Source organism: Scophthalmus maximus, chromosome 9 (genome assembly GCF_022379125.1).
Source record: "Scophthalmus maximus strain ysfricsl-2021 chromosome 9, ASM2237912v1, whole genome shotgun sequence".
Taxonomy (NCBI): Eukaryota; Metazoa; Chordata; class Actinopteri; order Pleuronectiformes; family Scophthalmidae; genus Scophthalmus; species Scophthalmus maximus.
In genome coordinates this window covers 10,010,994-10,036,164 of record NC_061523.1, presented here as the reverse complement: position 1 = coordinate 10,036,164, position 25,171 = coordinate 10,010,994, and the positions used below count along the sequence as shown (strand labels likewise).

The window sequence follows — 25,171 nt, the reverse complement described above, 5'->3', positions numbered from 1 at the left end:
GCAAAGTAGGCCTACTCTTAAGCACCTCAGACTCAGCAGAGCTACACTGAGCCGCGAGCCTCGTCGCAGTAATGCCGTACATCATGCAGTGTACAGGCAAGGGAATAAAGAACAGAGCGGCCGAACCGGAACCGGGAAAACTTTGTGTCGTTTTGAAAGACCTCATTCAGAAATGTGTTCCTTTTTCAAATTTTGTGCTATCTGCTTTCTCGACGGAGCAATTACATGGACAGACACCCGCAACAAAGTGCTCTCCAATTATAGCAGCAGGATAAGAAGCCCACCATCATTAGTCCCGTATTTTGCTTCCCCTCTCCACATTAGCGGAAGTACAGAGTTTTTCTAACTACTCTGGAGGACAGTGTTTTTCACTTTGGCTCGTTGTGCGCTGCCCAGATTAGCTGATGACGGCGCCAGTGCGCCAGCATCTTGTGGGAGAAAAGGTCTTTCTTCTCCCGCTTTCCTTTCGTTCCCTCTCTGTCTTTATTCTGGCACCGTTCGGCTCCCTTACCCTTATTGTATGCCCGGATTAACTCAAAGCTGTGTAGACTACACCGCACATTGGCACCGGTCTTCTCATTGGGACGCAGGATTAAATAAATGAAAAAGAAAGTCAGCGCTTGCATGCATTCACTCAAACAGAGAAATAAAGGCTGCTGTCATTTAGCACAGTTTCCGAGCAGGTACGTGGAAGACTTGGTTTATCGATTCAGACTCGTCTATGAGCGTGCAGGCACCTTCGCCTTATTCAAACAGATGTTTTTATGGTAAACAGATCCTGTTTACAATCCACAGACTATTAAGGATTGTGTCACGTAGCCGCTGTTTGTGCTACATTAAATAGGATTCTAAGTGGCCTATTTGGCATGAGGATCACAACATAAATGCCACAACACTCAAACTACCTCAATAGCTCTCTCTTTTCTCCAAGGTACATCCCTCCACTCCCTTGGGGAAGTGCAATTTTCCTGGAGTAGTCTGTTCCATGGTCTCAATTATCTACTTGGTGGCAGACGGAGGACATTTAAACTGCGATGCAACGTGCGCCTTTGTCCCAGCTAATTGTCGACCGCGGGGACGTGTGCAGCGTCGGCTGCCGGTGCAGAGATTTGCATCTCCTGCACCTGGCGGAGGATGCCTCTGACCTTCAGAATAGATTTGTTTTTTTGTATTTGCAGCCGTACAGTTTTGTCGAGTGGGCCAGATTCCTTTTGTGAGACGACAAAAGTGTTGTTCAATCAGAACAAATGAGACTGCAAACCCTTTCATCCTTCTCCCTAACCCCTTCTCTCCCTTTGTTGTTATTTGCATTAGGAATCAGTCTGCTCATTCCTCCCGAGGCCATCCCCAGAGGAAAGATCTATGAGATTTATCTCACTGTTCAGAGGAAGGAAGATTTAAGGTGGGTCTCTGTAACACTGCCTAACTGGCAGTCTTCCCTGGATGCCACTTGGCTGTTTGTTTTGATGCTCTACTGTTCCATTAGGAAAGGCCTAAGTCTGTGCTGTGGAGGAGGGATGTAAATAAATAACGCAGCCTTTTACCAGGGTGTGTACTATTTAAGTCGGATGGATTGTTTGGAGAGCACTGTTTATCTGGCTTGCTGCTTTCAGTCTCCGAAGGCACAGTCATTGTAGCATGCTGTGATGTTTTGTTATTAGTCACTCACAACTTGGTCCAGCTTGTCCGCGAGTCCAGCCGGCTTTTATCATCCTCTCAGCTGCTAGATAATTTGCAGAGGTGCCGGCATCACATCCCGCTTACAAGAGACCTGTAAATTCTCTCTAATAACTCTATGAGTAAAAGCTCCTCATCTCGATCCATTCCCCTGCCTCTCGCCTTCTCTCCCCGGTGTAGGTTACCCCTGGCCGGCTGCCAGACCCTGCTTAGCCCCGTTGTGAGTTGTGGCCCTCCGGGGGTGGTCCTGAGCCGGCCGGTTATCCTCAGCATGGACCACTGCTCTGACGCATGCCTGGATAACTGGGCCGTCCGCCTCAAAAAGCAGAACTACGAGGGCACTTGGGAGGTGAGCACAGCACTGAAACTCCAGTAGAAAGACAAAGTTTTCTACCCAGTGAATTTGTAAAGCCTTACTGAACTCATTTCAAAAAGTACGAACTTGCTCATCAGTGACTTGAAACCTGCACTGGAGGGCTCTCAGAGCTGTATAGCGGCAGTATAGTTCTGGCCCAGCACTCATCCACTCCATAGGCTCTGATTTGTATTGACCATCAGGTGTTTTCTCATTGGGCTGGAACAAAAGCCTGAAGAGCAGGCTCTCCCCCAGCTTTGTTGCTAGGCAACATGTTTCTAAAAAACAGAAATTCTCTAAGCAAATTACTGAACCTCCAAGTACTCTTCTGAGTGCCCCTTGACCAGCTTTGACCACTGCATCCAATTACAGAGATCCCTCCCCATTTCCTCTCCATGAAATTTGAAAGTTACCACAACTGCCAGACTCAACAGGATAGAGCGGGAAACAACATTTGGCACGCACGCACGCACGCACGCACGCACGCACGCACGCACGCAGGCAGGCAGACAGACAGACAGACAGACAGACAGACGGTTCAGAGGGTGCTGATGGGCTTTTGACTGTTAGTAGGTCTTTTTTCATGTTCGATATTGTGCATAAATTATTCAGCGTTCCCGCGTGTGGTGGCGGTGGGGTGTCCATTGGATGGATTGGCCTGTCTGAAGCAGAGGTTAGACCAGCACTTTTAATCATCGGCTGGACCAAATATAGCCCGACGGCCTCACTGCCTGGCCACCAAAGGAAAAAGTGCCAGGTTCACGAAACAGGGAAAGAAGACAAGCAGGTGATGTAGATGTAGAGGAATGACTAGAAATAGGCGGGGGATATCGGCAATATGGTTTAGAAAAGCAGAAAAAGATGTAAAGGAATGGTGGAAAGGGACACGCCGCAGTAGGAGAAATGAATTGCTCATGGAGGTAGCGCTCGGCGATGTAATTGAGCCACCTCTCTCTCTGCTCGGCTTTGAAGAAATATTTAGATGATGAAAAAATGAGACTCCATTGTGGTTGCATAGCAAATGAATCGTGTCAATACTAATTCTATTGATGTAGCTCGTGTCTGGTTGAATCGATCCTAGAGGGGCTCGCCGGGCATTTGGCAGGCGGAATGCTCTCTTCAGCTTGATCGGCTAATGGGAAGAGTCAGTCAACTGGTATGATGGGATTTTAGAGGAAATCTCGTCACCTTGGGTCCAATTTGTCCCCATCAAATTAGCCCAGAGAGCGGTGGAATTATCTCATAAAACCATCTCGTACTGTGATGGGATGGGATATTTTCACAAGTCTGTCAATTTTATTACAGATGCGTATGTGACACAGCGCGTCTGCTTTGTAACAAAGTAAGAAAAACCAGACATGTCGCCTCTCTGACACGTTAAAATCCTTTTTATGTCCTCTTTTTATCCATCGCCAATTACAGCTCCAATTAATCGGTACTGCCTTTTGTCATGTTTTTTTTTTCAACACTCTTCACAATCAGACACTGGTGTTGTTTTGCAGATAAATTGGCAAGTTGTGTTCACTGTCCTTAACAAATCTCAAAGGCTGAAAGAAAATTCTGTAAATCCCAATAATCCAATATTGACTGCACCTCCAGTCTTTTCTTTCACCAGAACCATCCATTCTTGCCAGGAATCTATCCGAGTCTCGTTTCATGTCAATTGAGTAACTCGTTCATGCATTATTAAGTAAATTGATGGTGTTCTATAGGATGTGTGTCTTTGTATGAGGAGATGTGTGGCTTTATGTCAGTATGGAGTGAACATGCTGCGGTGAAAAGGGAATTTGAAGCAAGATCAGAGCATTCCATTTTGCCCCTGATCTAAACCTCTACCCAGACACTTGTGTAACATTACCTTTAATACCTTTCGCTTAGATGTGACTTGCCACTCAGCAGGAAGAATAAGAGTTTGGGGCCTGCTTCTGCACAAAAATACTTCCCTGACAAGCCTTTTATGAACACAAACCCACACATGCACATACCAGGTACCCAAGGCAAACGCATTACCCTTCCCTCCAAATTAAAGTGGGTGCTTGACCTTCCAAACACACCTTGTTTCATTATTGTTCACTCTGCCTCACCACCAGGATGTCCTACTCATGGGGGAGGAGCTGGTGTCGGAGCCCTATTACTGCCAGCTCGAGGCCGAGACGTGCCGGCTCTTCTCCGAGCAGCTGGGCACCTTCGCCCTGGTGGGAGAGTCCCTGCACATGGGCGCCGCCAAGCGCCTGAGGCTGGTGCTCTTCTCCGACGCCTACTGCTCCACACTGGAGTACAACATCAGGGTGTACTGCATGGACGACACGCAGGACGTCTTCAAGGTACGTGCCGCCTGTTATTGTGTTTGGCTGGCAGGTTCTCAGGGCCTGAGGTCGCAGAGGATCGGGTGGTCTGGCATCATCTGAGTGATGGGCAGACCGCCGTGTGTAATGGCATTGTCTGCCACATCGGGAGGTTAGCGGGAAGCAGTGAAGACATGTAGGAGGCAGGCATAGCCATGGTAAATTGAACAATACTGCAGGCTTGATTTCACCATGTGCAGTTCAAGAATGTGTGATGTGTGAAGCAGACGTTCCCCCCGAGTCTACCGAAACAATTCATATGTCCAGGTTAATCATGGTAAACTGTGCAATCTCTGTGTTTTTTTTGTGTGCATGCCGGCAAAGACGCTTTTGTTTCTCTCTCATGCTGTCAGTGGTCTGGCCCAGCCGCCGTGGGCCCTAGAAGGTCCCCATCACTTTGTTCAACAGCATATTTCGCTTCCCTTTTTCTGCTCTCCACGCGGACAGAGTATAATCAAGCACTAATGCCTTCCTCCCTCCCTCGAGGACGGCCTCTGAGTAGCCTGTTAAGATTTCATTTGCATGGTTAATTAGTAAATTAAAAGGAGAGCCCGTCCCAATCTTTTCCCAGCAACCAGCCCCCACCCCCCACCCCCGTGCGCTCTTTCTCTTTCTCTCCACACCCTCTTTCTCACTGCAAGCTGTTCCTCTTCATCTGACACAACCTACAGCCACAAGTGCCACTTCCCACTCGAGTCCACTCTTGCCGGCTGTAATGGCTGACCTCCTTGTGCAGAGGTTCGCCGCCGGCACAATCTATGGATAGCTGTGGGCCATAAACAATGGGGCTGAAATTAGCACTCTCCCATTCACGGAGCAGGAGATGAGATGAGAACTGTGCACAGGCTGTAGCTGTGGGGTGGGAATTACCACAGCCTCCTGGCTTACATCTGTCTTTTTGGGGCTCAATTTTGCCTCTGCCGCTATCCGCCTCTCGCTGACAGCTATTGCATGATTACATGAGTGTTCAGGAAAATTGCTGTCTGACAGTCTACTGTGTTTTAGTGTAGGAATAAATGTAAAATTTAGCATACATAAGGTAAGGACTGTACAACGCGTACTTTTTGTCGTTGTTTTTGTTGTTTGCTCGCTCCCAAACAGTTCCAGTGAAACAGCTGTCTTTATACATCCAGATCATTGAGTGACCCTGTGATGTTTTGCTGCAGTGTGACTGCCAATGACCTTGTGTGTCCTGTTGGATGCAGGAAGGCTGCTGGTGCACAAAACCTCTTTCTCGCTCTCTTTCTCCGCCTCTGGCGGGCTCTTGTTCTGCCATTCGCCCGCTCTCTTAGTCAGGGAAAAGGACATCTGAGCTTGTTGACTCCAGCACTTGTGCTGCCATACTTCCGCGGCTCCCCCGGCACCCTTGAGTGCATTAGCTCCCCGTCTCTCACACAACCTGGTCCTGTGGTAAGCCACTGCGTCTCCTGGGTTCTGTAGTTTTTAGTGAGTGATTTAGAACATGGCCCAAACTGTTTAGTAATCTTGACTTCACACTGCTCTTGGTGCCATAATGGAGGCAGCAGTTCATTTAGCAAGTACATTAACCACTTTGAGTGGAGATTAAACTTCCCTGGAGAGGTTCAGTCTAATCACTAATCACTATCTTTAAAATGCACCATTTATGATTAGACTTTCTCTATGGCTACCATTAAGAGATAATTGTTGTGCAGAACAGCGGTGGAGTACCCAGTAGGTGGCACAGTGTGGTGGCACAGCAGCATGTTTTAGGTTTGTGCAGATGCGGGGACTACACCTTCTGCACATGTGAATTTTATGACAGTACATGCAGCCCTCTGAGGCACTGCGCCTCTTTTTTATGTTTTTTTCAGACAAGTCAACTTCCCATGCATTAAACAGTCTGTACTTCTGATGGGAGATGGGAAAAAAAACCCTGAACTGAGCAGTCAACAGAAAAAGCATTTCTGTGCCTCTTCTGTTGACTGCTCAGTGGCAGGGAGAACTGGAGGTTATCTCTCCAGTCCCATCGCTGGCTGTCAAGTCTGCTCTGACAAGCCTCCATCAGTGGGACTGACGGATACACACACCCACAAACACAGGCACACGCATGCATGCACGCTGCTGCTGCGTGCAATCTCTTATCTCCCAATTACAGCAGATTAGAACCAGTGTTATTGTCTTTGATCCGAAGTGTGTGGGGGCTCCGGGGAAACGGTGACATTTCCGTCTGATGCTTGCCGTACGCTAGCAGGACTCTGCTGGGACCAATTAAGTTAATATTTAATGTGTGTCCCACTCTTGATGGGCCCAGCCAAGGCTGGCGCAGCAGCAGAGGAGACATGATCAGCGTTTGGTGGCACCCTCGCCGTGCACTCGCTTGTTCCCAGCTAGACCTGTGGGAAGGCGCCACTGATGTTCTGCCATCCCACAACTGACTGAAACACCTGCAGTGAACCGAGCCTCCGACTCGGTACAGAGACAGACCTAACACCAGCGTCTAATTAAACTGGAAGGGCGCCGACAAAAGGTGCGCTTTAAGGATACAGGGACACGCTGCTGCATTTCTTTTGGAATATTTAGCTGTGATATTCAGAATCTGTCGGCTTATCATACAAAGGGCAAAACACGCCGATGCATGAGCGTAATCCAATTTTAGTGGAACAGTAACAAAATATGTGTCTGTTTATTTTTGCGTTTTGTAAGTATAGTGTTGTACTGTTAAAAGAAACACGCGGAATCATTTATAAACCGCCCACTCTCTGTCAGATTTATTTTTCACAGAGGGTGAAGCATAAGTCGGCTACTCTCTATGAAGCAGTAAAATGTTTGAGAAATGAGAATTTATTTATATTTTATTACAAAAACGAATCTATCTAAAAATCTATGTGGGAATTTGTTTAGCCATGTTAGCGGTCTGTCAATTGGTCCACCACTTTGATCCAGACTGAATTATCTCCTGTAGATATCCACGGGGACTTAAAGATGAGTTGTCATGACTTTGGTGATCTTCTGACTTCACCTCTAGCGCCATCATCAGGTCACATTATTTATGTGTCCAATACTTTGGTTTTTGATCGGATATAATAATAATAATAATAATAATAATAATAATAATAATAATAATAACAACAATTGCTTTTATATTAGGGCGCCTTTCAAGACACTCAAGGTTGTCTTACATGTCGAAAATACAATGAAACAATTGAAACAATTAATTGTTTTAATGAGTGAAAACTAATGACCGCAGATCTAATTGTGTTTAGTGTGAATTAGCAAATAATGTCTCGCTAACATGGTAAACTACAATGATGAACGGTCAACAACCCAGCTGTGTAACATCAGCATCTTAGCATTTTTTGTCACAGCTTCAGACTCTTGTTTTGTGAAATCATCCTCTATTGAGTTTAACGTGACCTTCAACGACCATGAAATGTTTCAAATCCTCTATGTGGACTCAAATGCGCCCCCCCCCCCCCCCCCCCCCCAAAAAACCCCCATTAAATGTTGTGGCTTTATTTTCAGATGACAGGATTTACGCTTTCATCAATATTCATGTAATGAGGCCACTGCATTCAGCTTTTTGTTTCTTGGATGTAAAAAAATGAGCGTTCCATTGTTAAACGGCTGTTCAATTGATGTCTCACTTGTTAAGTAGTGGCTCCCGGATTCTTTTGCACACTGCGTGACCTCGACCTGTTATTCTTTTTTGCCTTTAAAATTACCCATAAACTATTTATGTGCCGCCACTATGACATTTGCTCGCTATAGCTCCTGAGCAGCAAACTGTATTTAAGCGGAAAGCTTTTGCTTTTATGTATTAAAGGAGACCAGCACACGTAGTTTACCGCGATCAGCTTCTGTGATTCCTCCATCAGAATAGTTACTGGCAAGGAATTCAAGGGGAAAAGAAGCAGAAGAGCATAGCCCAGTAATTGCTGGCATTAAGTTAAACAAGACAGTGAGCTTTATCACTGTGCCCAGCCGAGAAATTGTTTCCATATTATATTCCTGTGTTCCCCGTGTGCTGTTTTTCTCCTGTGCCGCTCCGTGATTTATCAGCCGCAATGTGCATCTTTTTCCTTGCAAACGCAGTCCCCATTTATAACTGGAGCAGACCAGTCCCTTCTATTTGTAGTTATTAATCAGAGTTGACTGTAGCGGGCACGGCCACTGGAGCTCAGACTGATAGACTCTCAGTCAGAGAGGAAAAGCCTGTCACATCCTGCTGACAAATACACAGATTTATGGAGCCCACATAGCCAGGCTCCTCTCTATAAACAAATGCGTTTGCCTGAAAAGAGCAGCTCTGAAAATGGATCATCGCTATGAATGCACATTTTTTTAAGCACACGCGGACATTGGCATTGCTAAAAGTGGTGGGGGTTAGGATGAGTTTATGAGAATATTCAAATATGAAAGCGCTTAGTATCACTCTGTGTTTCAGTTGACATGTAGCTTGACTAATTGACTGATCAAACTTTATATTAGAATCCTTGTCGGAGCCAGTTTACTTAATCAGTTTATTACACACCATGACAGAATAAGAGTAGACCACATGTAAGAGCTTGACCTTACTGTGAGGAAAGCGCAATATTGTCATCTGCAGCTTTGATCCAGTCAAGTTTAACAAACACACTAACACACACACACACACACACACACACACACACACACACACACACACACACACACACACACACACACACACACACACACACACACACACACACACACACACACACACACACACACACACACACACACACACACACACACACACACACACACACACACACACACACACACACACACACACACACACACACACACACACACACACACACACGAATATACAGGCCTCTACTAGTACTTTCATTTGTTGAGAGTGTGTTTCTCTTCAGCTGGCTGTTTTTGTTGCAAGAGGGTTTTGGTGCAGCCACTAACCTCTTTCTGTCAGCACCAGCCTGAGGAGATTAGCTGTGTGAGTGTCTCTTGTTTCCCTGGTGGAGCCCGTCCCCAGTCCATCACAGTCCCAGCTGTGGTCCGAGCCGAGAGGATGAGGGGATGAGGGGATGAGGGGATGGGTGAGGAGCGGGGTGGGGCGGGGGGAGATGAGTGGGGATGGGAAGGGGGCTGAAGTCATAGAAAACGGTGGCCGTGATTGCAGTAATCCCGTTATCTCTCCTGCTAAAGCCGGCCACTTTGGTGACCCGGAGACACAAATGTTAAGCTGCCTCTGTCTCCCTCCTCTCTCGCTCCTGCTCTCTTCACTCCTCCCCTGCTCTATCTCACTCTCTTTAGCCAGCCTCATTGGATGCCAGGGGGTGGTCTTGGCTCTGTCTGACTCTAAATTCACAGTCTTTACACACACCACAGGCTATCTCGAATTCCGTCAGAACAAAAGGGGTTTTTCTCTCCTGCAGTACTTGAACTTCTCGCCCATCTCATGCATCTTAATGTTTCCGCAGCTGTACAGGGTCACGGCGTCTTAGGAGAAACGGCTCTTCTTATCTCTACTGAATGGAGACACAATGTTAGCTCCCGGTTGATGATTAATATGTGATTGGATAAACTAATTCAAAACCTCGCATTGTTTTCCCCCCGGAAAGAGTAAATAATACGGTCAAATTTAGCTTCTCATCAATTAGCTCGCTCACACTGTCATTTGTTAACGGGATAATGGGGCGTAAAGAGGGCCATTATTCTCTCAGTCCAGAACATATGCCAAAACCCTGCACAAAAACACACTCCCATACACACACACTCACAGCCACTCAGGCGCACGCAAACAAAACAAAAGCGAGACGGTGTCATTGGAAAGCGAGGACATGTGCACACTGTAAGAGAGCGAGCGTGTCGTCCCTCGTCGTGTACCTTCCCCTCAGTGGGCTCGGCGTCCCTGTCGAATAGCCGGGGTGCCATGTCCTAGACCCTGTTTGATTGTAATCCTGCCGTGTCAGCTTTGAACCTGACAAAGTGCTAGACAGGCAAGTTAGTATTCATTGTAGTCGCTCGGTGTTGATAATAAGATAATTGGCATTCTGCACTCTTTCCCCTGCTTGCAGGCCTATAGATCTGCTGCTATAGGTCAAAGACCCGATCAAAGTCCACCAGCCTCAATTTGCAATGCTAATAGTCTCCAACAAATAATTGCACTTAAGAACTGTGTTAAATGAACCTCTCTGAAAGCCCTCATAATGCGCCTTTTGTCTGCATTAGAGACATAATAGCAGAGGGCTTTTAATTCTGCGGAGAATGCACTGCCCCGTTATTAACTCAGTGGACCTCAATGCTTTGATTTAGAGCCATTGTCTGACCTTCTCTCGCTGACTAAGTGGGCTGGGTAACATCACAAGGCTCCGGCGTGACAGTACAGTAGGGAGATCATTCCTGCTACTCACCTACTCTCAGGTCATGGCGCTTCCCATTGTTTTGCGGAACTCGGGTGTAAGGAATAAACCAGTGTAAATGCGGTGGTAATCACCGAGGGCACAATATCCACGTTAACAAGGAGCATAAGCATCAAGCAAACATGAAAATTAGAAACGCGCTGAACAAACACGGAAATTCAATTCTGGGGGCTGAGACGGAAAAAGTGCTCGCTCAATGAAGAAGAGAGCACGTCAAATAACAACAGCAGGTAGAGATTCCAAATGGATAATTAACAGCTTCCTTTCCATTATAATTGGAATCAGTCTAGCCCATTCCTGGGAAAGAGGGCAGAAAATTGAATCAGTGATGTGCAGTTAGAAATTACTGCCATTCTCTACATTAATTAGATGTTTTTTTGCTGAAATCGTACCAAAGGCAACCGCGCTGGCATGCAGGGCTCAACATATGGCCGCTATCTATACACACATCTCCCTCTTGGAGCCGTTGTCTTTGAGATTTGTCTCCCGGACTCCGGAGCCAATTCTGGCTGCCTGTTTTCTCTGCGCTGCCATCTTGTTTCGCTCCTCAGACAGATTAAAGGAACATATCTTATTTCTGAGGTCTTTTCACACTGCTAATTTCAGAGGTCTGTTTCTCTCTGTTGTAATATGCTCCTCCGAAATGGAGTGCGAGGTAGCGCATGTGAACACAATCCAAAGTGCTGGATTAAGGACTCGTTCGGCACAAGGCATCCGGCTCAAAAAACGAAGTGATAGATCAGAGGAAAAGGCTGCAGATATTATCATCCCATTCCAGATGGTCATTTGGATGGCGACAAATGGTCCACTGAGCAAGTCCCACAGAGATTAAAATATTAAGCATGCATTTACAAATCTCTCCTGGCACAAAGACAAAAATGAAATTAAGGAGATTCGCCATGCGAGAACAATGAGCGGTTGACAAATGGCTCGTTCACTGACTTCATCACAGCCCAGGTAGCTCGTCGGCCAGAATGGCTGGAGTGTTTGCATGCTAATGCAGCCGCTGGAAGCTTGGGCCGACGCACACGCTGAGGCGAGGGATCAACCTTGTGTTGACATCAAAGTCAGCTCGCTGCGGCCGCATGCGGGGACAATATCTTCCTGTCCTAAGATGTACTGTACCCCTGCCCCATGCTCATGCTGTGTCTGTCGTGTGTGTCTGCGCGTGTGTGTGTGTTTCAACCTATGCAGTTCTGTGTGTGAATGTGTGTGATGCACCCTGACAGTGGAAACGGGAAACTGCACAGTTATGTGTTGTTTTTTTTTTTACACATTTCCACTTACCTCTGTGAGCGTGATGGTAAATGTGTTTCCTCTGACGCCTCTCGCCTCTCCCCTCTCTCTCTCTTTCATCAGGAGGTGATGCAGATGGAGCGGCAGCTCGGGGGTCGGCTGATTGACGAGCCTCACGTCCTCCTTTTCAAAGACAGCTACCACAACCTGCGCTTGTCCATCCACGACATGCCCCAAGCGCACTGGAGGAGCAAGCTGCTAGCCGGCTACCAGGTGGGCTGGGTGGCCGTGGGGGGGGGGGGGCCTGCAGGGGTCAGGGAGTCACTCCGGATCAGAGCTGGAGCACAGAGATGCAATACAAAGTGCCTGGCTGAATCTGTCAAATTTGTGCATCAGGTGTTACAGGGCTCTTTTTAACATCTTTCTTTGTATACTCAATTTAAAATCCATGCTGTGTCTAGTTATTTCAAATTGGCCATCCAGAGAAATTAAAGACGAAGGGAGTACGTGTTGGCGACTGAGAAAATCAATAGCTCTTCAGGAGCAAACTTTTAATTGTTGTGCTGTGTCTCACGTGGGATTCTCCAGTCAGTCTGTTCTTGTAGTACACTGTGTGTATAGTATACCCACTGGCATGGTGTGTTAATCCCGACCGGGATTGTCGCTGGCCAAAATATCTGCTTTCCTCACTTGACTTAAAAAAAAAAAAAAAACATTTGGAAATGGTGGAAATTACCATGCCATTGGCGAAGTGTGTCCTCCTTACTCTGCTGCCATTTTCACAAATTTGAATCTAACTTGTCGGTCGCCTCCCCTTGTGCTACATGGCCAAGATGGCGACCGTTGTGGTTGAGAAGTGATGTTGTTTCACACTAAAGTTTTTGACCGTTTCCAGTTCACCATCCATTATGGTGCGATGAACATACTTATGCACTCAAGTGTGATTATGGAATTAAATTACGACATACACAAAGCAACGGTCTAGTTGTCTCTCTGGAAAGTTGTTTGAATTTTTTGTTGGTTCAGAGTTTTAATTAGTTTTTTTTTGGGTTTGGCTTCAGTTGATCACACAAAGGAGTATTTTTCAGTCTGTTACTGCAGGACTCCTCTGTCCAATAGCCTGTTTCTGTTTTTGGCACCGTGTGCAACTTTAGGTAATTTGTTGGATTCTGAGGAACCTTTTGGGTGTGTGTACACGCCTGTGGATAGTTTGTGTTTGTCCACTTGTGCCTTCGCACGAGGTGTATGCATGTGCATACCGGAGCCGGGGTGTGTGCACTAACCCAGTTCTGCGAGCCGATTGATTGTCCTAGCTGCCTGCTCTCTCAAAGGCAGCGCAGATGAAATATAGAGCAGGATGTAAATACCTGGACGTTCACAGCCCGAATCTTGGAACTTCTCCACGCCCACTGCACTCCGCACGCCCGCTGGTCCACTGCACTGCAGCCAGACGACGGAGACACAAGAGCTGATCAAAGTGGACTGGAAAGTGTTCTGGCTGTAACTACGCAAGCACTGAACACCAAGTCCCCAATGAACACACATGGGCTGTGCCAAGCAAGCAGTGGCAGCAACAATGCTCCCAGAACAGAGGCTTATTACTCTGGACTGTGCTTGTTCATTTGGAAGTGTTATTCCCCTTTCAGCAGTGCGGTCAAAAAAGGCCTTTAGTCTCCCCGGGGCCCCATGAAGACTTTGGTGAGTTGCGCCCAGCTCCCTCCATTTCATGTCCACCTGGGTAACAGTGCCCCCGTTTGGTTGGCGGGGTGAACTGCAGCCCCCGCTTCACTCTCAAACTGAGTTCTTGTCAGCTGTTTAACCAAGGGTGAAGTGAGGAGTTAGTGTGCTCTGTTTTGTTTTTTTTTTGTTTTTATGTTGTTGTTTGTTTTTTTCAGACTTACCTGTCTGCTTCTCTTGAGATATGCAAACAAGGCATGAATATAGAGCAACGGAGGGAAAGATGCAGGAATTGGCAGACAGAATCTAGTGCTGTGCAGCGCTACTGCTCAAAACCTATTACGCATACATGTATAGCAGAGGTGTGATGTTTCAGATTGTGCTCCATCTGCACCATTTGTAGCTGTTCCAAGAAATGCACAAACTGAACGTACCTGCAGAGAGAGGGGCTGCATCAACTGAACAGTTATGAATAGAAAGTATTTCCCCCTGCCAGAGATCTACTGTAGATGTGGTGTGTTGTCTCCTAAATGTCTTGGTTGCAGATGGTCAGGCAGCTGTTAACTCCCTTTACAGGAACTCTGTCAAGAACAGCGATTTTCCCCTGAACTTACCTAAGTGTTGTCAGTCTGCTGCCTCAGATATATTTAGCCAGTTTCACCTAACGATGACAGCGCATGTCAGTGTAATTAATGATCTCCGTGTATTCTAGGCAGGCGGTGCTGTTAAGGGGCGTTTCAGACACGCATTTCTGACTGCGCCGCTCAGCTGCCAATTGTGTGTGCTGCGTGTTTTTTTCCTGCAGGAGATCCCGTTCTACCACATCTGGAACGGTTCCCAGCGGTACCTGCACTGCACGTTCACTCTGGAGCGGCTCAGCCTCAGCACCTGCGAGCTCACCTGCCAGCTGTGTGTGTGGCAGGTGGAGGGGGAGGGACAGAGCTTTGGCCTTGACTTTAACATTGCCAAGGTACTGTTCAGCATAGCCGCTGCTTACTAGAGGCGGTGATTGATTGTGCCGCCGCCATTGCTCAGCCTTTTCATATCTTCATGAAGGAAATGTTTTTGATGTGTGCCATTATGTGCCACCTTCCCCGACAGGACACCCGAGCTGTGGACTCTGAGTTCCTGTTGATGGACAGTAACGCCACGGCTCTGGCAGGGCCCAGCGCCTTTCAGATCCCGTACCTCATCAGGCAGAAAATCTGCGGCAGCCTGGATGCCCCCTGTCCCAACGGAGCCGACTGGAGAATGCTAGCACAAAGACTTAAACTTGAGAGGTGACTACCAACCGTGCAACATTCAACCGCTTTATCTGATCAGAGATCGGGAGCATGCAAGGAACAGGTGGCTCTCACAAGAGCTTCCAAGGAATGCACCAGAGTCTCATTTGAACAATGGAAGTTGCACATTTGTACTAAGGAATGAACATACAATCACACTGGTTGTGATGGGTCACACTTTAGGTGAGGTCAACACGTAAATGTGGAATTCCACCCGTTATTAAAAAGTGCATCACCACAGTGGAGGTTCAGGTAAACAAGGTTCTGCCTCGAAAAACTAATCCTTTGACACAGCTAACGTTACAGGATTAGTGTGGACTAGATGGATAAAGCCATCATTTCCGTAAGAAAACATGCCGCCCCCCCCCTTCTCTCGGGAAAAAGGTAAGCAGCTTAAAGTCTGCTGCTAAACTTGGCCCCTTCCGCATTCTGCTCAACAGCTGTAATTGGACAGGTAGTGAGCTAGCCGACCATCAGCGGCAACAAAAGCGCAAATAGGCTTGGACCGGTGCCGACCTCAGACAAGTTTGTTCTCGCAGCGACTGTACTTTATCACCTGAGCACCTGAGACAGCATTGATCCCTCGGCCTCCGATTTAATTTCTACATGGTAATGGAATCAAATAGATGCACTTAATTTGGCCAATCAACTCGATTCGGCCAAACGAATCACAAATTGAATTGATGCACTACGGGTTTGATTAGCAATGTTTTCGCTCAACATAATCAATTCTCATTTAGGCCTCGGTAAGAAACAACTGCTTTGTTGTTGGATGGATCTGTCCTGAACAACGTGTTGCTGTTGTTTTTTTCCTGAAAAGGCAGCAGCGCCCCGGTTTTCTGTCGTGCTGCAATTCTGTGTTTTGTTTCTGTGTGGGTAAAGTGTCCAGACCGAGCGGAACGGGACCAATCAATAAAATTTAACAAATGCCAAAAACTTTTTCTCCCAAGACCGCGCCATACAAGATAAGCTGGTGTTTCACACGGCGAGATGAATAAGCGGGGCTGACACGTCGGGACGCTGAGCTCTGTCTTTTTTCATCTGAATAATGACACAGAGCTTCGTTCCCAGACCCTTTTTTTGACCAACACTTCCCTTTGTTGAGCTGTCTCGACGCAGAGGGAAAGGCTGCGCACGCTATAAAATCCAATTGACTCAAAATAGCAGTGACACTGTGTTCCCTGCTTGTGCACTGGCAAAGCAGCCACATGTTTATAACCATCACAGAATGCTTCACTAGGCAAACATAAGACACAAGGAAGTAATGGACTCTGTCCGACCTCTGTCAAGGTGAAAAGGACTTGCGGGTGTTTTGGGTTTCCCGTCGCCCCCACCTCCTCCCACCCGGCAAAAAACACTCACACGGCACAATCCCCCTTTGTGCCAAGAGTTTACACTGTTCTCCTCTCTGATGTCATGTGTTTTCTACATAACAGTTAAGGCCCCAGACATTTGAAGAACAGGAAAAGGCCATTAAATCAAACAAGCATCTTCGGGTACCGTGGAGATCAGGTCCCACTCAACATCAAACATACAGCCGGCCGGGGGCCACTGCTTTGTTGTCATTGATTGGGTTTGATCCGAAAGGTTCTGCTTCCTAAAATGGAAAAGGTCACTTCCGACTGAACTGTGAAAGTCCATATAGGATTTACTATACTGGACAATTTCAAGATCAAATGTAGGCGAATGAGGCTTATGGTGTTAAGCTCCAACTGAAAATTGCCAGAGATTCTGTATTTGATGGCTGTTTTGAAGAGCTAGACTGTGCTCTCATACCTTTCTGCCATTTTTTTAACTGAGCGCTCCAACACGGATGTTGCAATGTATCACAATGAAACTTGACATTGACAGAGTTACAAGAAGCAGGGGCAGAATAAAATGCCCGCTGAAAAGGTTTTCCTGAGACTCTGTTGATGGAGAGGGAATGCGAGACTGTCCGTTTTGATTTCCTGTGCACACCGCTTGATTGAATAAAAATGAACCCCTCACCGTTGTTTCTGTCTTCTCCCCTCTCCTCCTCTCTGCAGACACATGATTTTCTTTGCATCCAAAGCGAGCCCGACCTCTGTGATCCTGGACCTGTGGGAGGCACAACATTTCCACAGCGGCAACATCAACCAGCTGGCCACGGTCATGGCTGACATTGGCAAACAGGAAGCCATGATATTTCTGGTCTCTGATGGCGAGTGCTAACCCAGAAAAGGGAGAGAGAGAGAGAGAGACTGGTGTGGAGGGAAAAAAAAGTACACGTCAACACAAAAAAAAGAAAACCCCAACAATACCTGCAGCAGGAATCGGAAGAGCAGAGCTGTCCCAGTGTCCCGCTTCTTCACTATAGAAAATAGTGAATTGGTTGAGACGGATTGAGTCCCCATTTCCCTTCGAAATGAGTCCAAACCTTTAAATGAGGGGAAAGGTAGAGCGGAGGTGTGTGGGGGAATGTATTCCTGAACTCGGTGAATAAATAGCCTTTATTTTCCATCAAAGATTGAAGTGAATTGAGTCCAAACCCCGCTTCTACTTTTAAAAAAATCACCTTAAATTAACTTCACGCCTTTTGCTCAAACAGGCCATTTACGGCTAACAAGGAGCAATATGCAAACATAATGCTATTACTGATGTCCAATATCGCAAATTTCAATGAGTCATTTCTGAACGACAGTTATGTATTAAATATCAAATACAGGGGATGTGACATTTCAGGTTGAAGAGAACAAGGCGACATATGCAAGTGGCAGGTTTGTAACATGACATCATCTCACGCTGAACACGTTTTTCAACAAGGTCGTCAGGGTCAGTGAACGTCCCACGAGTGGTTCCACTCCCACACCCAGTGACAGTGTAGAGATGGACATCCCCTACGTGTCGTTATCTGTTTCTTGGTAACGCTCGCAGGCGGCTTGTTGTAGCACATCCTGGACTTGCAGGTTTAAAAACAGATTGTATGTCAGAGCCCCACAAAACCTGTCTCATCTTGTTCGTGTGAGTTGTTGTTTTTTTTTTGGTTGTTTTTTTATATTCCAGCCAGCATCACTACTGTGAATATAACATCTTGACATCTTGATTTAGCGAGATGCTTCGCAGCCTTCTCGCTTCTAAATCGATATGTGGGGTTTGGGCTCTTTTAACTTTTTTAAAGGGAAGAGTGAGTAATATCTCTGCTCACGTCATACTTCAGAAGCCATGTCTATTTAAAGCCTGCGATTTTGATCCGTCCATTTTCAAGCCTTCATCCCCAATCATTTTTTGTTTTGTTGTGTTTTTCAAATTCCACGGCTAACGAAGGAGCCATGGGGCAGAAAGGCGTTCCAGCTGCACATACAAGTGAATAAGGACTGTCCAAAAAACTCATTTCTAAAATGACATTTTACCCTTGATTACATTAATTCTGCAGCAGTGATGTTTAACATAAAAAACATGGCCACAAGCGTTATTATCCCCTTTGAATGATGCAGAACACTTTCCCCACAGAAAATCGGCCAACAAATTCTTTCATAAATCGTTACCAGATCACTCGTGTGGAAAGGGTGATTGTGAAGCTTTTGTTTTTATAATTCATAAAGCGATGTTGGTGGGAATTCCAGATGTGCTGTGTGGCAAACAGTATTTCCACATCACGTCGGAGAAACGCCCGTCTCTCAGAGAGAGTTGGGAGCGGCGTATTCATATTTCCACGCCTCTGCTCACAAAAGGATGCATTGAAATGTTTTTTTTTTTGTTCTTCTTTGTCAAATGTTGCCAGCGTGGCAAAGAAAAATGATTCAGTAGAGTCTCGCAACAAACCATAAACTGCGACTACACGTTTGGTTATTTTATATATTTTGCTATACTTTGCATTTATGTACACATTTTATTGATGGATCTGTCAAATCAGGCAACATAAATACAGAGTATCTCTGAGGCCCACTGGTTCCCTAATTATACTTTGAGAAGGCATCAGCATTCCCAATTTAGCCATAGTTCCTCCGTCTGCCTCAGGGTTGCATGTGAAGTTGTGTAACCAGTTGTAAAGAGAGCCCCTCTCATCCAATCCCCTCCCTGTCCACAGCCCATCCCACCAGCTCCTGTGACTTCAACTGTAAACACCGACTGGAGCCTCTTTTATGATTGTCAGATATTTGGAATGTACATTTATGTTTCCTCGTTGTGGGGGAGGAGGAGTATGTGGCTCTTTTGTTTTTTTTTCTCCCTTTCAAATTTGAGAAATTCTTTTGTTTTTATATGGCATCTCCGCACCTGCTGAATCCTTAAGCTTCTCTTTTATCACATTAAACACGCCTCCTTTTAGACCTACAACACCTTTTTACAAATCCCGGCATCATTTGATGCCGCGATACCATGAAACAAAATTTCCCCCTTTTTTTATTAATATTACAAAACCCTTGAATCAAGCCCCTTTCAGATGGAATTGTGATACCACCTTAAATGAATCTTTTCATGTTGAAATGGATCATCGTCACATGTAATATGTAAATGCTTTTTCTATACCAGCTGTGTGCGGTCACTTTGCATACTGTATGTGAGCAGAATTGGTAACCAAAGTTTTATGCGTATCATTTGAGGCCACTACATCCTCATATTGTGTCCTTTCATATATCGTTTCAGCCTTTTACCTGCAGCTGTAGTATAGAATAAGTCAGAGTCGCTGTCTCTTCTCAAACTGCGGACTTTGAGTCCAAATCGTTACTTTAGCTCATTTCCTCGCTTTTGTCTTGAGGCAAATTAATGCTGTTTGTTCGAGCGGTGACATGTGTCGGTTTATTTTATCACTTTGTAAAGAAATGTAAATTATATTTTAATATAAAGCCACAAAAAAAAAAGACACTTAACTGGCGCAGCATTTGTCAAGTCTAAACCGTGACGTGTTTGCCTATATACTGTTCTTTGGCGATCTAGCAGTGAAGACTTTTTGCAGTGTTAAGGGTTTAGAGACTGTTTTACAGGAGTTTCTATACATATTTTGTCCGTCCTTACATTGCATTCGTCTATCTTATTGTCATGCTGTGAGCATTTAAAGACGAGCTGGAAATGCTTATTGAATCACTACACTGGGACTGTGCGCGGGCTATTCGGAGGACGAGAAAATCAGTTCTCGGACGCCGACAGGCCGGTGTTGACGCAGCACGTTTAGAGGAGCCATGGCAGGTGTACAGTCTTGACTGTGTGTGAAATTTTATCACCCCTGTAGTTGTCTTGGATGTGTTGTCTAAGCACATTTTCAGTGATGTAATTCACCAGCCACCAGGACGTTCGGCATCCATCTTCACATCTAAGTTGTCCAACAAGTAAGTGTGTGTGTGTGTGTGTGTGTGTGTGTGCGCGCCACCCTGTCACTCTGACTGAATCATTTTAGACGTCCGTACTTGTGAATGGTTTTTCTATTTAGTTCCTTGGTTCAATGTTCCTTGCCTTTTCTGCAAGTCAAAAATGCTGTATTTATTACATGCCACAGCGCTTATGCAATTGTATAATCCTTTTAATTTTTTTGTTTTGTTTTTGTTTTGTCCGTTTTTTAACCTTTTGTGTTCTTTATCGTCAGTGTAAATTGTTGTCAAAACTTTTGTGGCAATAGAAAACCTTCTGCTAAGGGAGATTTTCTGTACTCTTTGGACAATGATATGGATTTGTGGGTAGAATTTTGGAAATTCGTTTCTAAGTGCTTTCAAGTATTTACTTGGCCTTATGTATATATATCTATCTATGACATTTCAGAAAGGTATGTATAGTAATTCAACCTGAAATTGTTGTAAATAAATTATATATTGTTAAATCAAGGACTGGATATTTTGCTTGAAACATGAAATTAACACAAAAAACAACACATCACCAGTGAATGTAAGATTATACCATCAAGCTTCAATTACTCATCACTCTAGGAGAAAATTTTGGCTTAAAAGAATAGTGACTTGTTTGCTATTTCGAGTTAGATAAAAAAAAAAGATAAGATGCCATTTAAGCCTATAGCTGCAATAATGAATTGATTAGTAATAGACAAGGAAATTAATTATTTAAGAATTAATTTTAAATAATTAATTTTAAATTAATTCTGATTTCAGTTTCTCATATTTGAATATTTTCTGGGGTTTTTTTGCTCGTCCATGACAGTAAACTTAATATATTTGGTTTGCGGACTAAACAAAAAAACGTCTTGGAGCTTGCGAAACACAAATCGACATGTTTCACCATTTTACCGACCAAACAACTAATCGATTAACTGAGAAAATAATGGACATATTGAAGAAGAGCTACGGGACCTTTTTGCACAGGTTACAAATGAGTGAGCGATCAAATATTCTACACGTAGCACTTTCCAGGGCTTCTCACACCATTGAACGGCTTCCTTCAGCAAAATTAACATGCTTACTTGACCTAAATATGTATGCGTGGTTATGCAATAACAAGTGGCACTGCAAGTGGTCGGTGAAGAAAACTATGGGATGCGGCTGAAAGTGTGGGAAAAAACATGAACGTGAACTTGAGGTCACAATATTCTATCACAGACGAGGTCGGCTCAGGCAAAGACAGAATCTAATTTCCATACTCAAACAATTTCTGTTTCCATCTCAGAGTATCTTATTTGTTTAATCTTAATGGGCAGAGGTAAAAGTATCTAGTTTTTCCACAATCGACTGGCATACATTCGATTATTTCGGTAACTGTCAGGTTTTTTTCCCCCCTTCATCCCTTTAGGGGGCCAAATCCCTACGTTGGGAACCACGGAGCTGTAGGAGGCTGTTCGCCTGTTGGCAAAACTGTCATAACTCCAGCAAGTAGCTCCCCATAGAGTTTTTACATATGTGTGTTCGTAAAAAATATGATTAAACAAATTACATATCCAATGTTTAGCTTTTACATCTATTTATAAACCTTTGGACAGAGCCAGGCCAGATGCTTACCCCGTTTCCTGTCTTTTCTCACCTGGATAACTGTTGGTAAGAAAGCAAATAAGCAAAAGAAATCATGTCAGACTATCATAGTGATTAAAATGCACACTGTAATATTAATATACTCATATCTACAAGTTGAATTCATCATTTATTAGAGCATGTCTAGACTGAAGGTATTTGTTGCAGCAGAAAAAAAAAGGCGCTGTTCGCACAATGCAAAAAATAAAGAATAAAACATAAGTCCATTGATTAGGGGCCAAGTGTAAGTAAGAGGAAACAATAAAGAATATCTTGCGCATGGGTTCACCTCAAAAACACACTTCAACTCATAGTTTTCGGCCCCAGCACATGAGAATACTAAACAATTTTATTTGAAATGTCCAGCAACTACAAAAACAACACTTACACGCCCATTCTGAAGCAATATAAATACATATTCAACAATGGCTTGAAGGTACTCAAAGGAATAATCAAAATATCATAAAAACATGAGGGACACAGACACCGTTTTCACCTATTATATTAAAATGTCCAATAAATGATAGTTTCAAAGCTCTGACGCGTCTCCTTACCTTTAGGAGTGTGAAACATAAAAATACAATAATAGCCCCCCCCCCATCGCCCACATGTGACTATTAAAATTGGATCAAATAAGGATTATTACATGCCTCAAAATACACCAATGACCTGCAGTGTGTGCTCTGATTTGCCAGAGCTAAAGTGGAAGTTCAGCAGTTAGTGCTTTTATGATGAGGTCCACTCAAGCAGAAATGGGACGCCCCCCCCTTTTCTGCTCGACTGGACCCCCATTATGATAATAGGCACTGTGGTGAGAGTCGGTGAGTGGGCCAGGGTCCTGAATGAGGCCAACACTTCTCTACACTTAGTGCAGGAGTAGTGACGGGTCATTACTGCAATATGTGACATCGTTAGAGGCTCGATGACGCCTCCAACCCGGAAGATACGGACGTGATCTCACTTCAGACTGAACAATGACGAGATTAGAAGAGTTATCATATCATCAAATCTAGACAAACTGCACCTGCACTGTTCCGAATTATATTGTATGAAATAATTCCTTGACTACTTCCAGTTACACAACTCAGCATTTGATTTTACAGGCGGTGGCATCTGAACTGTCTTACCACGCTAATGCAACAGTATGTGAAGCTACAGTGTTAAAGCCTCAAATGTAGGAACAAAGTCTGCAGGACAGAAAGTGGACCGAGTTGAACAAGGTGTGGTGGTGCTGGCGAAGAAGAGATGTAGAGCGAGTACGAGTGCGCCATGGGCCGGAGAGAGAGAGAGAGAGATGTTCCTTCCTCTGAAGATGAGGCGCGATCGCTCACACTGGAGCAAAAGCATGGCCTTTGCACAGGGGCTTATCCTTCTTCGAGTAGAACGTCTTCCCCTCCAGGTTGATTTGGCAGAGCTTTAAAGATGAAAGGAGACGGACGGACAGACAGAGACAGACAGATTTGGAAACCAGGGCAGAGCAGATATCAGACCTCAGCATTGCCAATGTGCATTTACAGAGTTTTTCTGTCGGACAAAGCAGGCACGCATTATTTACCTGACAGCATTTACTTTCACAAAATGAGAGAGATGGAGAGGGTGATGGGCTGACGGTGACAGGTTAAGAGAGAGAGACAGAGGGGGGAAGGCTTAAGAGTCCAGAGATGGAGGCAGATTTTTTTCAGCTGGTATTGTGCAGCGTAAGCCAGAGGAGATGGGGCAAGAAGAGTCCCGCAGGGAGCCATATCAATCAAAATGACTTACAGCACAGACGAAGCACGTGTCGTGCCAGCTGTAGCCCAGGGCCTCCAGAAACCGATCCCCGGCATCAATCTTGAAGTCACAGCCGTGGCATTTGGTGCCAAACATCTTCTCATAGTCTGGAGCGAGAGAACGGTGATGGGGGGGAGAGAGAGGTGTATTCGAGAAAGGCGAGATATCCAAATAAAATCAATACAAATGAGCTTTTCATCATCCTCGAAATTGGGTCAAGCATCCTCCATGACCCCTGCTATCACCATACGTAAACATCACTTCACTTAACACTCAATAAGGATGTTCTGAAGCACCGAGTGCAAAACAGGTTTCAACCTCTTCCATCTTTTAAAAAGAACTTGAGTGATATCAAACTATCAAACTATCACACACACACACACACACACACACACACACACACACACACTCTTAAGGATTTCCATGACGGCACTAACGATGGATGAATCCGTTCTGAAGCCGAATGCTGGTTTGCATTTCTTTGCCCACCTACTGTACACGAGTGCCTTCTCCAGAGTGTACGGGTAGGATTAGGGTGAGGGGAAATTGCTCCAGATGCTTAACTGGATTTGCCAGTCTCTTTCATTACAGGGTCTCTGGGGAAAGTGTCAGGTTATAATGCAGCTTCTCAAGAGCAAGTGGGTGAGAGGCGCACAATCCCCCGGAAGATGCTGAGGCTGCAGAATGTTTATCAGAGCCACAGGCATTAGTCAGAGGCTGTGAGCACTTAGATTGTGGCTTTGCCTCCAATAAAGCAGCAAACCACGTCAGGGCCTCAGAAGTGAGTGAGAGGCGCGCTGCCTTGCTAAATCATTTACAGCATAATAGAAGAGCACACACCATTCATAAAGGGCCAATACAGATATGTATGGAGTAAACTGGCGCTAAACAGATTACAGCAGATGAAAACATCACACTTTATGACTGACTGTGGTGCGCGCCAACAGATTCATGATGGAGGCCCATGACAAACCCCACAGCAATAATACAGCAATGCTGTTTGTTTTGCAAATAGTTTGATGGGGGGGAAAAAAGACGAAAATGACTCAAACGAATCGGGAGAAGGAGCCCGGCAGTGTTTCTTTTTTCAAGACACGACGTGATCACAAAATGAACACTGCAAAAGCGATGGGTTCGTGGCCATGTAGCCCGCCCTGCACCGTAAATCAAATCTTTCATCAAACGAGCTCAATCACGGACTCAATGTTGCGTGGCGGAAGGTTTCTTAATCATTACTTTTGAATACTGCCCATGTTTAATTCAGGTTTAGAATTCTATTCCCTATGAAAAGCCACAGTGTCTGTGGGTGTCATTGTCTCCTCTGCCGCGTTGGGATACTACAGTGCCGCTGCTGTTGCTAACCACCAAATTTTTTTTTCTTCGCTCCTTGTTCCTGAAACCACATAAATATGATGTTTTCTTTTATTTGAAGCGGAGGATTTTTCACCATGGAGATCCCTTCGTCTCTTTGATAAAGCCTCAAGAATGTGGAACGGAAATTTGTGTTATTAAGTACGAAGGAGAGTAAGAGACCTTGAGTGAAAACACATTC

The 25,171-nt window shown here is 45.2% G+C and overlaps 2 protein-coding genes across 11 annotated transcripts in view; one reads left to right on the top strand and one right to left on the bottom strand.

Moving 5' to 3' along the window:
* Positions 1–20,718, top strand: part of unc5a (unc-5 netrin receptor A) — a 126,247-nt gene extending 105,529 nt beyond the window's left edge. For all 4 annotated transcript variants that reach the window (XM_035649684.2, XM_035649683.2, XM_035649686.2 and 1 more), the window contains 7 exons: positions 1,315–1,402; positions 1,858–2,026; positions 4,123–4,356; positions 12,108–12,257; positions 14,467–14,631; positions 14,763–14,941; positions 16,972–20,718. In XM_035649684.2, the coding sequence (XP_035505577.1) occupies positions 1,315–1,402; positions 1,858–2,026; positions 4,123–4,356; positions 12,108–12,257; positions 14,467–14,631; positions 14,763–14,941; positions 16,972–17,137 (1,151 nt within the window). In that variant the 3' untranslated portion in view covers positions 17,138–20,718. The remainder of the gene's footprint in view (positions 1–1,314; positions 1,403–1,857; positions 2,027–4,122; positions 4,357–12,107; positions 12,258–14,466; positions 14,632–14,762; positions 14,942–16,971) is intronic.
* A 1,248-nt stretch (positions 20,719–21,966) lies between these two features.
* Positions 21,967–25,171, bottom strand: part of pdlim7 (PDZ and LIM domain 7) — a 31,174-nt gene continuing 27,969 nt past the window's right edge. For all 7 annotated transcript variants that reach the window (XM_035649691.2, XM_035649688.2, XM_035649694.2 and 4 more), the window contains 2 exons: positions 23,611–23,726; positions 21,967–23,263 (listed from right to left, as the gene is read on the bottom strand). In XM_035649691.2, coding sequence (XP_035505584.1) covers positions 23,177–23,263; positions 23,611–23,726 — 203 coding nt within the window. In that variant the 3' untranslated portion in view covers positions 21,967–23,176. The remainder of the gene's footprint in view (positions 23,264–23,610; positions 23,727–25,171) is intronic.